Source organism: Gossypium hirsutum, chromosome A07 (genome assembly GCF_007990345.1).
Source record: "Gossypium hirsutum isolate 1008001.06 chromosome A07, Gossypium_hirsutum_v2.1, whole genome shotgun sequence".
Taxonomy (NCBI): Eukaryota; Viridiplantae; Streptophyta; class Magnoliopsida; order Malvales; family Malvaceae; genus Gossypium; species Gossypium hirsutum.
Window position 1 is genome coordinate 17,291,253 of NC_053430.1, and position 17,523 is coordinate 17,308,775.

At 35.0% G+C, this 17,523-nt stretch overlaps 3 protein-coding genes across 7 annotated transcripts; 1 reads left to right on the forward strand and 2 right to left on the reverse strand.

The window, feature by feature from the left end:
• The first annotated feature begins 923 nt into the window (after positions 1–923).
• Positions 924–3,166, forward strand: LOC107940029 (pentatricopeptide repeat-containing protein At1g07590, mitochondrial). The gene is made up of 2 exons (XM_016873439.2): positions 924–1,341; positions 1,834–3,166. The coding sequence occupies exons 1-2, from the start codon at positions 1,036–1,038 to the stop codon at positions 3,082–3,084; spliced, it is 1,557 nt and encodes a 518-aa protein (XP_016728928.1). The 5' UTR covers positions 924–1,035; the 3' UTR covers positions 3,085–3,166.
• Positions 3,167–3,342: 176 nt separating this feature from the next.
• LOC107940030 (outer envelope pore protein 16, chloroplastic) lies at positions 3,343–4,722 on the reverse strand. Of its 2 annotated transcripts, none has more exons than XM_016873441.2 (6): positions 4,407–4,722; positions 4,261–4,312; positions 4,149–4,180; positions 3,907–3,940; positions 3,721–3,807; positions 3,343–3,619 (listed from the first exon to the last, which is right to left on the reverse strand). In XM_016873441.2, exons 1-6 carry the CDS (start codon positions 4,518–4,520, stop codon positions 3,558–3,560), a joined length of 381 nt encoding a protein of 126 aa, XP_016728930.1. In that variant the 5' UTR covers positions 4,521–4,722; the 3' UTR covers positions 3,343–3,557. The 2 variants fall into 2 exon arrangements, with proteins under 2 accessions (XP_016728930.1, XP_016728929.1); XM_016873440.2 differs by having other exon boundaries at positions 3,740–3,807; positions 4,407–4,670.
• Positions 4,723–5,781: 1,059 nt separating this feature from the next.
• On the reverse strand, positions 5,782–8,258 carry LOC121232180 (CAX-interacting protein 4). Of its 4 annotated transcripts, none has more exons than XM_041117675.1 (3): positions 8,049–8,258; positions 6,862–7,954; positions 5,782–6,084 (listed from the first exon to the last, which is right to left on the reverse strand). In XM_041117675.1, the coding sequence occupies exon 2, from the start codon at positions 7,862–7,864 to the stop codon at positions 6,878–6,880; it is 987 nt and encodes a 328-aa protein (XP_040973609.1). In that variant the 5' UTR covers positions 7,865–7,954; positions 8,049–8,258; the 3' UTR covers positions 5,782–6,084; positions 6,862–6,877. The 4 variants fall into 4 exon arrangements, with proteins under 4 accessions (XP_040973609.1, XP_040973610.1, XP_040973612.1 ...); XM_041117676.1 differs by having other exon boundaries at positions 5,782–6,095; positions 8,049–8,256; XM_041117678.1 differs by having other exon boundaries at positions 6,052–6,601; positions 8,049–8,256.
• Between the last annotated feature and the right edge of the window lie 9,265 nt (positions 8,259–17,523).

Here is a 17,523-nt window from a genome sequence, read left to right on the forward strand (position 1 = left end):
CAAGCTTGAAGCTTTCTTAAAACTATACCTGTTTTGTTTGTTATAATTTGTGGTGTGTTGGAGGTTAGGTTGGGTGTTAAAGGAGAGTCACTTAGGTGACTAATATGGCGTTCCATAGCTGGGGTTTGACGACTGAACTGGGTATGGGATGTTACACAAGTGCTTGACAAATTTACTATTCATATGTTTTGCATTCATGCTTGTGCTTGTTTGTTTGTTGCCTCTACTGTTGTTTTTGTTTGAATCTCCACATTTCAACTTCTTGGAACTATTATGTATCTTGTCCATGTTTGTTTGCAAATTTGGTTAGTATCATGTATTAAAGTAACCTTTGAGTTCATGTTTTTTATTTGCCTGCAACTTTGATGAGTGCTTTATTTTGTTGGTCGACCATGTCTTCTGTAGGTGTTTTACTGTTGTTTGGGACTCTTTGTAAGGCTGTGTATTTTCTTTTGATCTTCTACAATTTCAATGCCATGGTAAATGCTAGGTAATGGTGGGAATTAGGCAATGATAGGGACGGTGGCTCGATGATAGGAGGATGTTTCAATTTAGGGGCTTGGTGGTTAATTTGGGTGAGATTAGACAACGAGGTTACATTGATGATGGGGGAGATGATAGGTATGTGAGGGAGAGAGTTAGCTGAATGGAGAGGTTTTGAAATTTTGAGTTTAAAATATTTAATTATGTGAAAATTAATTAATGATGTGGAATGCACAGTCAACATTCTGTTAGGGGAAATCAGAGAAGTGATCAATTTATGCAGTTTAAATTAATAACGAAAAGAATGATCAAAGTAGGAATGACCCATTTTTAGAGTGACTAACATGGTAATTTACCCGATATGTATTAATTCAAATCCTAAATCAATGATGACAAAATAATTACTTCAAAGCTAAGTGCTAGGCAAATCGCACTTAAATAAGCCATGAAAAAGAAGCCAGCTGAGGTCTGAGCTATGATATTTAGGGCCCAATACTTAGCAAAGCTACAAAATAAAATTCTAGCCTTCAGCTTGAAACACAGAGCTGAAGCATGCGAACACTAGTTTTGCTACGACACCGTAGGTTCTTCCAAGCAATACATCAAACACTTGGTAGTGCCTCTTCTCTCAAGTTTCTTTCTTCTACAACAGCTGATAACCTTGAAAGACAAAGTTCAGAGTCAGAACAACAAGAACCCAAATGCTTATCTTTGAGAATTGAGAGACTCTCTAAAGGGGAAACTGTTGGGTTAGCGTTTAAAAGCTGGATGGCTGATGGATTTCCCGTTCATAGAGGCGATATTTTTCACGCCATTAATCGGTTGAGGAAACTTAAATTGAATAAACGAGCTCTTGAGGTAATTTTCTCTTTCAGAAACTAGTCTAATATTTTGGGTTTCTTTTTTTATCTGTACGAATTACTTTCTGCCGGATCGCTAAGAAATTACGAAAGAAAGAAACGTTCGTTCCTGACACTTAAGAGGCTTAATCTCGTATATGTCAGATGTTTATAATAAGCTCAGTTTCATTTTTGGTCTTTTTTGGGTTTCCTTTAAGAAATCCAAATGCTGAACAACTTAATTTGCAAGGTGGAGTTGTTATTTTGTATATGTTTGACTCTTTGAGTGCTATTATGCTAGAAATTTGAAACAATGTATGGCAGAAAAATAAAGAAAACATTGCATTTTCATCAGTTGAGCACTTTATCAGACAGACGCATAGATGTATATGTAAAAAAAATCTGTTAGATATGGAACCGAGATGGGAATTTGTGTGACCCCTTGCATTTGTACTTGTGATAATGGTGAATAGGTGGAATCTAACAATGAAAATTTGATTGCTTCTAATAGGTGATGGAATGGATAATTAGGGAGAGACCGTATCGGCCTAAAGAATTAGACTACTCTTACCTATTGGAATTTACAACGAAACTCCACGGCATATCACGAGGCGAAAAACTATTTAGTTGCGTCCCTCAGGAGTTTCAAAATGAACTGCTCTACAACAATCTTGTGATAGCCTGCTTGGATAAAGGCCTTATAAGGCTTTCACTTGAGTACATGAAGAAAATGAGGGAATTGAGACACCCTATCTCATACTTGGTTTTCAACCGTCTGATAATCCTCCATTCATCTCCGGGACGTAGGAAGACCCTCCCGAAAATTCTAAATCAAATGAAGGCGGATAAGGTGGTTCGACATGTCTCCACCTACAATATTCTCATGAAAATAGAGGCTAATGTGCACAACATTGAAGGGTTAGTAAAGGTTTTCAATGATATGAAGAAAGTAGAAGTTGATCCGAATGAGGTTTCTTACTGCATTCTAGCTATCGCACATGCTGTGGCAAGGCTATACACAGCAGCTGAAGCTTATGTTGAGGCTGTTGAGGAGACTATGACTGGGAATAACTGGTCGACACTAGATGTCCTAATTATATTGTATGGGTATTTGGGGAAGGAGAAGGAACTAGAGAAAACTTGGGGCACCATTCTAGAGTTCCCCCATGTTCGGTCTAAAAGTTATATTCTGGCAATTGAAGCATATGGTAGGATAGGACAGGTAAGTCAAGCAGAAAAGCTTTGGTTACAAATGAAGTCAGTAAAAGGGTTGACATCAACTGAGCAGTTCAATTCAATAATATCCGTATACTGCAAACATGGACTTCTCAGCAAAGCAACTGAGGTTTTCAGAGAAATGAGGATGAATGGATGCAAACCAAATTCTATTACCTTCCGACAACTTGCCCTGGGGTGCTTAAAATCAGGATCGGTGGAGGAATGCTTGAAGAGTCTAGATATAGGTATGAATATGAAAACAAGCAACAAAGTTAGGTGTTCAACACCATGGTTGGAGACCACCTATTCGATGATAGAAATTTTTGCTGAAAAAGGTGATGTTAAGAATGCTGAGAAGATTTTCGTAGAGCTTAAAAGGGCCAACTATTCTCGGTATACCTTTGTGTACAATACTTTGATCAAGGCTTACGTGAAGGCCAAAATCTACGATTCTAATCTTTTGAAAAGGATGATTCTTGGAGGGGCTAGGCCAGATGCTGAAACCTATAGCTTACTGAAACTTAGTGAACATTTTCAAAGATAAAAATAAAGCATGTATCCTTATGATTTATTAATTGTATCTATTCTTTTCAATTGATCCTTCTCTAGAGAAAGAATGTTTTGTATATTTGGTCCAATTATAATGTCATTTTGGAAAGAAATTCTGGACAAATTTCTTCTGCTTATTAGGAAGGTCATTTATCTTAGGAAAATTATTATGAACATGCAAATCAATTGAACCTCTTCCGATACTTGCACTGCTCAAACTCTGTACACAGGTAAGATGGATAAGAAACTCTGGTTGAAAGCCATCCTCGTTTTTTTAATCATTGCAACCTTGTTTTCTTACAACCAGTTAAATCAACCAAAGAGTAAAAAAAAAGGGATCACACTACATAGTAGCATGCAACAATATAAGGAAGTTGAGTTTGCTGTTTTCATGTGAGATAATTAAGGAGCACTGAGGCAGTTGCAACAGCACCTCCTGTAAGTGCATCCGACACGATCTGGTCTTTGTTATTGTTGGTCGCCGCAGAGACAAGAGCTCCTGTTAGGGCACCTCCGATCATGGCATTCTTCTGTAACACGATGTGACAAAACTTTGAATCACTAAATATCAGGATTATGAGTAAAATGGACGTAGAATCTTTTTAATAGCAGTAACATTTTTCCCCTTAACTGTAGCGTGGTGAACATACCCAGTCCCAAGTGCCTCGGATCCTCCCTACTCCATACTCCATTCCCACATATACTCCAGCTACACTTCCTAATGTGCAACAAAAGAATTTTATAAATATTATTCAAGTCTGCAAAAAGGAAAGCTACAATAATGGGAAGTTTTCATATTGTAATGTCACATACTTACCCCAGTAAGCACCCTCTTTACACATCTTCTTGAGCTGCAACAACATTTCTCAATAGGAGAAAGATTATGTCAAATTCATGTGCAGTTACAACTTTTATAATAAAAAAAAGTAATACCATTCCTCACTGCAAACATTACTTGTCTTATGGCCTATAATTATGCTATACTTGATGGTACAGTAACAGGTGGAGATCCTAAGCATCCTTTAAAATGTAGCTAAGAACAGGAAAGGAATTACTTACAGAGCGCTCCAAACAGTGTTTTGATAGCTTCCCTGCACAAACATGGCAGCTTAATTACTCTAGAAAAGGGAATTTGGGTGAAAGAAAAAGAAAGTGGGGAAGTGGAAATAACCTCCATTGATAGCTTTAAATGAATCTTCTGCAATTGACCTCGTAGCTGCAACCTGAAAAAAAAAAAGAAGCCATGTGGTACACGATGGAAATTTCCATGGAAAGTTACGAAACAAAAGGAAAAAGGAAAAGGAAAGATTAAGTTACAGATCCAATCTTCAAGTAACCCTCTAGAGCTTGATTGAAGAAAAGATTGCCAGTGTCAATTGTAATATCAACCCTTGGTGTTGACAATGAACCTAAAAACCTAGTTGATGGCATTTGCTGTGCTTCTTGTTATACTCAAATTAAGAAACTCTGTTTTCTAGACGATGCATGCATTTATGTTTTAATTACTTGGTTTTGAAAGTGAATATGGTTTTTGCTTGAATGCGTATCCCGAAATGCCATCAACTAACAACCGTAGCCTCCGCCTCAGATATTTTTATTTCCGTAAAAATACTCTCCAATCTCTCTCAATTTTAAAATTAATAAATTGGTCCCTATCTAAATTAATCACCATATTAATATTTTTCATCAATTGTATGTGATTTTAATTGGTATAATAATAAATTTAGCCCTAATCTTTATATATTCTATCAATTTAGTTCTAATTTAAAAAATTACAATATTTGTTTAAAAATATATAAATATTAAGGTTGAATTATTTAAAATTTTAAAATTAAAACCAAAATAAAAAATGTATATAAATATTGAAAACTAAAATTAACGCATTCTGTGCTTGCATGCAACCTAGTTGTAGTTAGAATTAGGGGGTGAACAAAACTCGATTCGATTTGAAAAATCGAAAAAATTTTCAAATTTCTAGTCAATCGAATTGAGTTATTCAAATTATTTGAGTTTCAAGTTCGAGTCTAGTTAAATTTCACAATTCAAATAATTCGAATAACAAATTAGTGTAAATACCCTTTTAGTCCCTATCAACTTTAAAAATAAACAAATTGGTATCTCTTAACAAAAATTACAAAATAATTCAAAATAATTTTCAAAAATTTAAAATAAATTTTAAAATTCAAAATATTTAAAAAAAATAAAAATTTTAAAATATTTTAAAAATATATAAAAAGTTAAAATTTTAAAACTTCTCTAAAATAATAATTTTGAAACCTAATTAATGAACTCTCACTCTTTAATACAATTGAATACTCACTCCCAATTAGATTGGATTGGTATGCGTGATTATATTGCTACAACGGGATTGGATCGTTTGTATAGTTCATGGTTGCCTACAAGAAAACGCCTTTGTAATTTTTTGATTTTTTGTGCATATGATCCATGATTAAAATTTAAGACTACCCCTCCCAACAACATTCTCTTCAAAATTTGAAGCATGTACTCTCCTTAAAAGTACATCTCCACTTCACCAACACTTGTAATTTTGTTGAGCGACAATTCCCACTTAGCCAACCAAAACAAACCTTTATTTGGTTACTTATTTTAGCATAGCCATAGTATGTTGTTAATTGTTCATTATTTGAAGTAAAAAAAATTGCTGCTCTATTATCTCTTTTCTACACAAAGATGGATAAAGATGGCCACATTTAATAGAAACAACTTCAAAGAACAAACATTGTCCATCACAATCTTATACATTAGTATCTGATGCCCAACATGTGAGATTGAACACCTCACCTTTATTCACAGGGCAATTCAACACAAGACATAAAGTACCTCTGCGAATTCTTTAACACCTTTTTTTTTCTCTCTAAAGAAGAGTACTACAATATGTTGGCGATCTTTCACACCATAACAGAACTTATATGATCTTCTCCTCCAAGACATCAACTTCTTCTAGCACAAACATCATATCCCCTCTTCTAAATCCCTGCAAAACGACTGCAGAATGTCAGAAGTTGAATCCCATGTGGCACATATCTCTGTCTAGAAAGATGCTTAGATAGGATCTAAAAAGCAAAATGACGAGTAACAAAAGCTAACATGTTGATCTTATAGATTTCTTAAAGAATTCTATCAAACAAAAGGAAGAAGAGAGGTTTCCAAGCATTAGGTGAAATTACAATAAAAGTAGGTAGCTCTAGAAGTATCTAGAGATGTGGGAGGAGATTGATGTCTCCAAAGCCAATACAAAGATGAAGTTGGAGGTTATTCAAGACTGAGATGAAAAAACCTCAGTAATTCAATATCTTGCAAGGAGTAGCTCACACCCCCTGATTCATAGATCTTCCAAACTAAAACTCGCATTCATTATTTGATACCAGTAAATGTAGTAAAGCCTCAGTGCACTCTGTTTTTCTTCATCTCTTGTTTGACTTGCATATTCTTTTTAGTGTTAAAATAGAACAGAACCATACCAAAATTGATGAGCAACCGTGAAATCATTCATGCAAAACTCCCACCATTGATCCTATAGCACCTAAAATACCATTATCGAGTTCTTCCTAAACCAAAAGCCAATCACTTGGAACAGAAGGAAAAGCCTCTGGCAAAACTAGATGTAAGTTCGTTCTGAATACAACTTAAAATATGTTAACTATAGAATCTTATACATAAGCACAGTGCAGGAATAATAATACCAGACAAACCATCTACAGCTTGATCCGAATATGATTACATTAAACAAGGGGATATGAACAAGCGTTACCTTAGCTAACAAGCCTCTACTCATCATCTTCGTGATGGCGTTTCCTGCTCCTCTTCTCAGACCTCTTTGCACCCCTTCCAACCCGAGAATCATCCGAACCACTAACATCAGAATCAGAGAGGGATTCATGCCTTTGGCTCTTCCTCCTATGTCGTTTACCAGGATCATCAGACACGTCCGATGATTCAGAATCATCAGAATGCCTATGACTTCTCCTTCTCCTCTTCTCCTTCCTACTCTTTCTTTTCCTATGACGACGATGGTCATCATTATCCTCGTCCGAAGAATCATCCCTCTTCTTTCTCTTTTCTTTCCTCCTCTTCCTCCTACCTTCATCCTCATCATCAGAATCACTAATTCCTCTCTTCCTACTACTCCTTTTCTTTGACCTCCCTCTCTTTTTCTTTCTCTCCCCATAATCGGATTCAGAGCTATCATCCTCATCACTCATCTTCTTCTTCTTTAATGATTTCTTCCCTTTCCTAGAAACCTTCTTCCCAGATCTTTCAGCAATAATCCTCTCAATGTCCGAATCCACATCAGAGTCCGAACTCTCACTCTCCTCGTCCTCCTCTTCTTCACTCTCCATCTCCTTTTTCCCATTCAGTTTCCCTCCTTTCAACTTATCAAGTCCATTCAAAACCGCAGCCTGGATCGCTTCAGGGTCTTTCTCCTTACTCTCCTTCAAACTCACGAAATTCTTGCACTGAAAAGTAAGGTGACCAACACGCCCACACTTCTTACAAGCTCCACGAGCCTCATCTGCATTCGAACCCGTGATCCGGGCAAGGGCTAGGAGCCCTTGAAAGCTAGCGTATGCGTTTTCACCATCGGGTTCAGCAGCGGCAGTCATCTGACTCGATGAATTTTTTGAATCATCTTTATTAGGAGCATAAGGGTCATACCCGATTGCACTTTGCCAAATCCCGTGGGTTTGCAAGGCGGCGCTACTATGCACCCGGTTGTTCGCGGGCATTCGAACCCTCCCTGCGGTGGCCGGCATCTTTTAGGGATTGAGATTACCCTAATTTTGGGGAATCAGAGTTTTCTTCTGATGTAGGGAGGAGAATTGAACTTCGCTTGCTTCAAGAATCTGAAAGAAAATAGTTAGGGTTTCATATTAAAAAATAGAAAAGTAGACATAAATTTAGGGTTTTTTCTTTGAAAAAGAAAATTGGGGTTCTTACCTGAGAGCGGAATTGATAATCGAAGAGGCGAACAAAGTGAAAGAAAATCGAGAAGAATGAGAGCTGCGCTCTAATGGAAAGATGAGATTTTGGGTTCTGGATTTGAGATTTTTTCCAAAGTTTTTTACTTTATGTTGGTATATATATTTAATAGATGGTTAAAACTTAAAACCGCCCACTAAAAATAAAGAAATAAAAGGATATGATTTGAAAAGGGAAAGCGCGTATTAAGTTTTTATAAGGATTCTTCGTTAATAAACGACGTGGTATGCCTTCAAATTTTCGTTTGATTATTTTCCAAAAAAGTTATTAAAAGGCTTTTTACTTCAATAGTGAGTATTGTGGATTTGTTTTTCATTTTTTAAATTATAAGGTAAACTATATTTAATGTCGCTAAATTATTAGTAAATTTATCTTTTGGTTACTCAATTTTAAAATGTTACAAAATAATTATTGAACTATTCGAAAGTTTTCATTTAAGTCACTAGTTTTTTTTTTAAAGTTTGGCCAGTGAGCTCTAAGCGATGAGACGACAACTGATATGATGAATCAATGATCTTTCATATTTCTGTGCATCAAATTAAGTTCTTTTGGCACTTAAAGAGCTTGTTCTTAAGTGTTTTATGAAGCTTTTCGTTGTTTTTCATTACTTATTAGATATTACATTAGAAGTTCGTCTTATTGCGTTTCTTTTACTGTTGAGACTCAAATTGGCAAAATTATGCCATTGGATGTCTAATGATTGATTTGAGCTTGTGTAGGGAGGTGATTGACGCCAAACATTAAAGAGAACTTGTACTATGGTCGAGGTCAACACAGAAGCTTGTGTGTTGCGACACTGACCCTCCCACCACCTCGAGGAAGTTGAACTTCACCAAAACTCAACCTAGAGTAGCCTATTGTGGACATTGAAGCCTGACGAGTGAAAAATTCAAGGACAATTTTGTGTTCAAGTAATCTTAAGTCACTTTTCATTTTAGGGCATAATTGTCAATGCTAGGTTAAATACTTTTTGCCTACAAATACCACCTTATATCAACTATTTGGGTGGCTAGCTAATTAGGTTAGAAAAGTAGGTTAGACATTAGACAATATTTACTCTCCTTTTCTTAGTTTAGGTTTTCATTTTTCTTTTCTCTTCTTTTTCTTTTCTTTTCTTTCTTTTTTTTTGTTGTAGAATTTTTATTTATTCACTTTTGCTAGAACCTTGTGGATGAAGATGGATTAAGCTCTTCTGTTCCATCGAATTTTTATCTATTAATGAGCATCTTCTCAACCCTTATCTTCTACCCATATTTCATGCTAGGGTTCATGTTTGAAAATTTACCCATGCAATAGTTGCTTGTGTTTTGATGGATTATGGATAAATATGAAAGATAAATGTGTGTTAAACATCTTTTCCAAGCTGGTTTTCATGAGAAACCCTTATAGGGACTAATTTGTAAAAGATGTAAATGTGTGGTAGAAATAGGGAAGAAAATGAAAAATATGGGTTGCCACAAGAGAGAAAAATGTTCGGTTAGGCTTGGGTAAGATAGAAATTGCATGTGTTTCATTATACGAACCTAGGGACTAAATCGTAAAAATGTCAAAGGTTAGGGGAAAAACGATCATTTGGACCGGGGTAGATATTAAACTTGAAATGTATAATGTGGGGTATTAATGAGTTAATTTTGCTGTTATAGACCCTGATGAACAAATTCCGGAGGTCGATCGTGGTAAAAGCAAAGTTTCGGAATAACCGAAACACAATCCCGAAAAGAATACAGGTAAGTTCGAATAACTTGAAGTAAACCCTTAATATGCATAATTGTATGCTTTATGAATGCTTGGTGATTGCATTTATTATTGGCATGAAATATCATAGAAATGTATATTGATGATCACATGTGAAAAATATCTCGGTTGAGGTTGACAATAAGAAATCGATGGATAATCTCTCATTGACTTGTGAACTGAGATCCCGCATATGTTGCAGTAAGGATTTAGCCCGGACGGGTAATCCGAGATCTCAAGTATAAAAAGGAATCTAGCCCGGACGGGTGTTCCTTGAATGATCAAGCCTCCCGAAGAAATGTGCATTACAGATTTAGCCCGAACGGGTAATCTGATTAGGGTCTGAATTTAGCCTAGATTGGTAATTCAGATTTGAGCTCATTAAGGGTGTTGTCACTATAAGAGATTTAGCCTGGACTGGTAATTTCGACATCACCTTACGAGGGATTTAGCCTGGACTGGTAATCTTGCCATATGATGTGAGGTTCGCGGGAGTGCATATATGAAATGATCATTCCTATGAATTGACGGATAATGGGTATTCCATCGAGTTTTCCTAGAAACTCAACGAGAATAACATGGGATATACATACATAAATAAAATATTGAATGATGAGTTCATCTAGTTAAATTACATGATACATGATTATGTGACTAACTCATTGATTGAGCGCACGTGATAGGAAATCATTTCTTATTGGATGAATTCATGATTTAAGTATGGATGTATGCTAATTACTCAGTAAGTTTACTTTTCGGTTATTTGAGCTTACTAAGCATGAAAATGCTTATTCCCTCTCTTTTGCCCTGTTTTTCAGAGCTCGAGGACTCATAAGGATTGGAAGACAATTGGAGAGTCAACACACTATCAACTAGTCAAGCTTTGGTATAAAGACACTTCTATTTTGTTAATGGCATGTATAGGGCTTTGAGTATTTTGTCATACGTGTCATTTGAATTGCCAAAAGAAGGCATGTAAAGATGCATTCATCTTTTTGTATAAGGCCATGGAAAATGGCATATTTGAAAGTAGGCTATGACTTACCTTTATATGCACGTTTATGCTCCATTATGTTGGGTTGCTACAAGTGGCAATGAGTTCAAAAACGAGCCAAGTTTTGAATGTAATACAATAACATAAGAATCCATGAATACTAAATGGGAAATAACCTTTTTGTGTGAAACCAATGATATAAGGTTTCCATACAATGAGTCTTATTAAGATTATTTACAAGTGTAAAGTCATGTTTTCTCTCAAACTTGGAAATTTCTACGCATAAGAGGTAGAAAAGGGTGACCTTAGGCTTGGAAAATAGCCCAACAGAGTCCACATGGTTAGACACACGAGCGTGTGTCTAGGCTGTGTGTGACACACGGTTCCCTCCCACGGGCGTGTGTTGTGACCGTGTGTCCCCTACACCTCAAACTTTAAGTCAAATTAGTACACGGGTAGGTCACACGGGCGTGTGCATAGGCCGTGTTAATTTAACAGAATGCTCAAGTTTTGGACACAGGGTGAGACCACGGGCGTGTGCCTTGGCCGTGTCTAAAAGTCAGTGTTGCCCACGGTTGAAGGGCATGGGCGTGCCCTAAGATACACGGGCGTGTGAGCCCACACGGCCCACACACACGGGCGTGTGATACTCCTAAATAAGAAAATTTTTCTAAAGTTATGGGATGTTCCCGATCCTATCCCGAATCATCCCTATGTATATTTAGAGTCTTGAAGATCTATTTAAGGGACGAGATGCGAATGCTTGAAAGTCTCAGGTCTGAGCTAAACCTGGTGAGTTGATTTAGTATGTTTTAAATAAAAAGTTCTGGTAACGCCTTGAACCCTATCCCGGCATCGGATACGGGTGAGGGGTGTTACAGTTGGTCTAAATGTTTGCTTTGCTATAGTGGTTGTGAGGTGTTCATTAAATTGATTCTACAACCTATTTTGACGTATATTATGTCTTGCTTCTTACTCCTTTTGTTAGTTACTAATGCTATTGTTTCAATTATAAGAAAATATTGGTAGGCTAGCAAAGTGGATAACTGAGGGTGGATTATGTTAGATTAAGACACGTCGTAAACTAATGGAAATGAGTGGAATTAGGTTAAGATATTTTTACCTTTTCAATCCATCATTGTTAGGTAAACAAGTTTGAAGGTTTTTGCACAATAAAGACTATTACAAGGTCTTTCATGTGAAATATTTCTCTAATGGTAACATATTTGATGCTAAAGTGGTTGATAAGCTTTTATATCTTTTATCTAGTATTTCACAAGTTATTGATTCACTTTCTCCAGGTTATTTTTGGAGGTTGAGTAATGGTTATTAGATTCGATCTTTTGAGCATAACTGAAGGGCCTCTAGCCCTATTGATCTCCTAGTTTCTTATGAACATCATGTTGGGTTAGAGAGAGGCCAAAAGATTTGGTTGTCAATAACTCTTCATCTTGGGACTTGGAGGGGTTAAAATATGTTATAGGTCCTTATACTATTTACAAATTTAAAATTTAGCCTATGTACTTTTATTTATAGAAATTTAGCCCCTCTACTTTTCAAATTTAAAAATTTAGGTGCAATTGTTAACACTGTTTTTTTTGTTCACTTTGTTGGTATGACATTTTGAAATAAATAAAAAAAACTCGCTTAGTAGCAATGTAACTAGTAAATGAAATTGTAATGAATCTGAAATTTAACAAAATAATTTTAACAATGTTAATAGTTGGTAAAAAGGTAACTAATAAATGGTGTTCTAATGAACCTAAATTTTAACAAAAATAATTTTAACAATGTTAATAGTTGGACTTGATTTTTGAAATAAAAAAATTAGAGGTATTAAATTCCAAATTTACGAAGAGCACAATGACTTATTCATATATTTTAACTGAGTCGAAGGTGGTCCACAACTTATTTTCTGATAGTTTGAGGGCATACAAGCTCTTGGAGCCAATACGACGCACATTGGGTATAAATAACTGCTTTTAATGAGTTGGGTGCTGGTCCTCATAGAGAGTTCTAATGTTTCATTTAGAAGATTAAGGTTGCATTTGGTTGTTGAAAATATCTTTTATGCCCATAATCTATTTTCAATTTTAGAAATAGTTTTTGTTTGTTGAATAAAAACATGTTCAATAAATAGAAATAAAATTTATTTTTCATAATGAAAATATGAAAGCATGTTTAGTATCTATTTGTCTATAATAGAAACATAAGAAATAAAATAAAAGAAATATACATGCCAAATTTAATATTTGAAAAATTATTTGAAAAAAAAAATGCTTTTATGTTTATATGGGTTTGAACCAATGGCAATTCATTCTGTTAGAATTAAGTGATCCGAATCCTTGTTAAAATAAAAGACAGTGGTAAAATAAAATAAAAGTAAAATCCATATAGAACTACACTTCTTTTATTTTATTTTAGAATAAGGTTTTTCAACCTTATTACACTTTATCTATTTGATATTGATTAGAGCAAGATGTTTCAACCTTACTACATTCATTCTATTAGAATATGGTTTTTCATGCCTATAAACAGACATAGTCTACTCCTTTTGCATTCATTCGAATTTGACATAGTGAATTATTTTCTCCTCTACCCGTGATTTTTTTTCGAAAGGGTTTATACGTAAAAATCTGTGTGTTCTTTATTTTTCTCTCTTTTCTTTGCGATACATTGTCATTATCGATGTTCTATTTTTAACAAATTGGTATCAGAGCTTTCGAGTTGTTCATTTTAATTAAGGTAATCACATTTTTGAAGTATGAAATTTCGCTGTTGGATAGCAACACCAAATTCGTGTTGTGGCAAATAAAGATGTAGGCAGTTCTTGTGTAGATAAACTTAGAGGATGCGCTACTAGGGATAGATAAGATGCCTTTGACATTGACAGAGAAAGAGAATACGCATAGATCGAAAGGCGTTAACACAGTTACATCTGCATTTGTCTAACAAAATTTTACAGGATGTGATGAAGGAGAAGACCGCTGCTGCATTCTAGAAGAGGCTAGAACAAATATGTATGTCGAAAACTTTGACCAGCGAGCTGCATATGAAGCAACATCTTTATGCTCATCGTTTGGAGGAAGGTGCATCTGTGCAAGAACACTTAACAGTGTTTAAAAAAATTCTCTTAAACTTGGAGGCCATGGAGGTTCAGTATGATAAGGAAAATCTAGGGTTGATTCTACTTTGTTTGTTGTCCCTGTCTTATTCAACCTTTAGAGACATGATTTTATATAGCTGTGAGTTTCTCAAAGTGATGAGGTTTATGATTCTTTGACCTCGTATGATAATATGAAACATCTTGTAGTTAAACTCGACTTTCAAGAGAAGGTCTTATTGTTTGTGAGAGACAAGATCAGAATGCTATGTTAATCGTGGATAGACACAGGAATGAAATCCTCACGATAAATCTAAGGGTAGATCGAAGTATTCAAACAGGGGTAAAACTTGTAACTTTTGTAAGAAGAAATGACACATTAAATTTAAGTGTTATAAGCTACAGAACAAGATCAAAAGGAAGGCTACAAATTAAAAAGGGAAAACAACCAGAAAAATCTGGTGAATTTGATGTTGTAGAAGACTACAACGATAGTGAACTCTTAGTCGCTTTTGTCAACAATTTTAAAGTGAGCAAGGAATGGATCCTTGATTCGAGCTGCACTTTCTATATGAGTCCCAATCGGGATTGGTTTACAAATTATAAAATAGTGTCTGAAGGTGTTATTTTGATGGGAAATAATACTTCGTGTATAATCGCCGGTGTTGGAACAATTAAAGTTAAGATGTTTGACAGAGTTGTCAGAACACTTAGTGACGTGCGACATGTTCTAGAATTGAAGAGAAATTTGATTTCGTTGAGTACTCTTGATTCAAAAGGGTACAAATACACAACTGAAAGTGGGGTTTTGAAGATCTTCAAAGGTTCCCTTGTTGTGATGAAATGGCAGAGAAAGACTACCAAGTTATATGTTTTGTAGGGTTCTATTGTTACTAGTGATGTAGTTGTCGCTTCCTTTTCCTTGTTGGATGATGATGTTACTAGAATTTAGCATATGTGCCTAAAGCATATGAGTGATAATGGCATGGCAGAATTGAGCAGAACAGGACTTCTTGATAGGCAAGGAATTTATAAACTAAATTTTTGTGAGCACTGCATTTTTGGGAAGCAAAAGAGAGTTTGATTAAGTAGAGGAATCCATAACACAAAGGGAACGTTAGAGTATATTCATTCTAATCTGTGGGGACCATTTAGAGTGCCTTTGAGAGGTTGAGCTAATTATATGCTAACACTTATTTATGATTTTTCCAGAAACGTTTGGGCATTTTTCCTGAAGTAGAAAAGTGATGTGTTTTCTGAATTTAAGTCTCGGAAAACTATGATTGAAAAATAGATGGGAAAATAAATAAAACACTTCTGCACAGACAATGGTTTAAAGTTCTGTTCTGATGAGTTTAATGAGCTATGCAATTCAAAAGGGATCGTGAGATACTTGATAGTTCATCATACTTTACAGCAAAATGGTGTTATAGAATGAATGAATAGAACGATTATGGAGAAGGTTCGATGTATGTTGTCGAATGCTAACTTACCAAAGTCGTTTTGGGCTGAAGTAGCCTCTACTACATTTTTTTGATCAACCGATCTCTATTCATTACCATTGAGAAAAAGACTCCACAAGAGGTATGGTCTGGCAATCCTATTGACTATTTTGACTTAAAGATCTTTGGGTGTCCTGCATATGCTAATGTTGATAATGGAAAATTAGAACCGAAATCCACTAAATCTGTTTTTCTTGCTTATAAAGCTAGTGTAAAAGGGTATAAGTTATAGTGTCCTGAAAATAGAAAAGTTGTGATTAGCGGAGATGTTTTTTTTGATGAATTTGTTATGCTACCTAACTCATCTCTTAAAAAATCTTCCAATAAAGAAAATCAAAAGCAGGTGGAGCATCATATTAATCTAGAATCTACAACAGAGTCGACTCCTCAAACTAATACAAAAATTCAGAATAGAGTTGTTTCTTCACCACAATATTTTATCGCCAAAAAGAGAACTAGAAGAGAAATTAAACTTCTAAAGGAGCATGCCAAGGCTGATCTAGTTGCTTATGTTTTAAATGTGGTTGAAGATATAGATGCAAACTAAGAGCCATCTAATTATTTTGAGGCGGTTAGCTGTGAAGACTTAGAAACGTGAATGTTTGCTATGAAAGATGAGATGGAATCACTCCACAAAAATAGAACATGGGATATTGTGAAGCTTCCTAAAGGTAAAAGACTGTTCGTTGTAAATGGATGTTTAAAAAAAAGGACTCCAAGAGTTGAAGAACCTAGATATAAAGCAAGACTTGTTACAAAGGGTTACAGTCAAATTCCAGGTATGGACTTTACAGATGTTCTCCCAAGTTGTGAAGCATAGTTCGATTCAAGCATTGCTCAGATTGTGGCCATGCATGATTTAGAGCTTGAGTAGTTACATGTAAAAACTACATTTTTGCATGGAGAACTTGAGGAGGATATTTACATGTAACAACCAGAGGGATTTACAGTCTCGGAAAAAAAAGGGCTATGTTTGCTTTCTGAAAAAAGTTCTTTTATGGTTTGAAACAGTCACCAAAGACAGTGGTATAAGAGGTTGGACTCCTTTATGACTTTTCATGATTTTAAAAGAAGTAGCTTTGACAATTGTGTTTACTTTAAGAAAAATAGTGATGGTTCTTTTGTGTATTTACTCTTTTATGTTGATGACATGTTCATAGCAGTGAAGGATAAATGAGAGATAAGAAAGGTCAAAGCCTAATTAAGTGAAGAATTTGATATGAAAGATTTGGGACCAGCAAAGAAGATACTTGGTATGGAGATTCTCAGAGATAGAAAAGCAAGTAAATTGTACCTAATTCAGAAGGAGTACATTGAGAAAATTCTCTGCAGGTTCAGTATCCAGAGTGCTAAGCCTGTTAATACTCATTTAGCAGCCAGTTTCAGACTTACGAGGTACTACTGATGTTTGCTTACAGTTTAGAAGAACTAGAGATAGAGTCATTGGGTATGTTGATATTGATTTTACCGGAGACCTTGATAGAAGAAGATCTCTCACAGGTTATGTCTTTACAATTGGAAGTTGTGCAATTAGTTGGAAAGTGTAACGACCTGAGAGTCACGGGTGTCGAAAAGTGTATTTTCAAGACTCCGTTTTCATAAATCAAACTCGTAAATTAGTTGTGTGGTTAATTAGGTTTTGGTTAGGTGAATTTGCATTAATTAAGAGTAATTAAGTATAAGGATTAAATTGCATAAAGGATGAAAGTTGAATTATAGATTAAAGAAAAATTAAAGGGACTAAAAAAATAATTATGCCATTGCTTATAAATGAGGTAACATAAGATAGATATTTATAAAACTTAAAGTTAATATATATTATAATATTATAATATTATAATATTATATCTTAATTATTAAGTATATTTATTATATTATATATTATAATAAGTAAATATAATAAATGAAAGAAACAAAAAGAAAGACAAAAGGTTAAACGAAATAGAAAGAAAAGGAAAGAAAAAGAAAAGGAGAAAGAAGGAAGGAGAAAGACACAAAGCTAGGGGTTTCAACTGTTCAAAGCTTAATTGGTTAGTCAATTTAACCCCTTTTTCTTGTAATTTTTATGTTTTTGGAATCCTCGGTATTAAATACTACCTG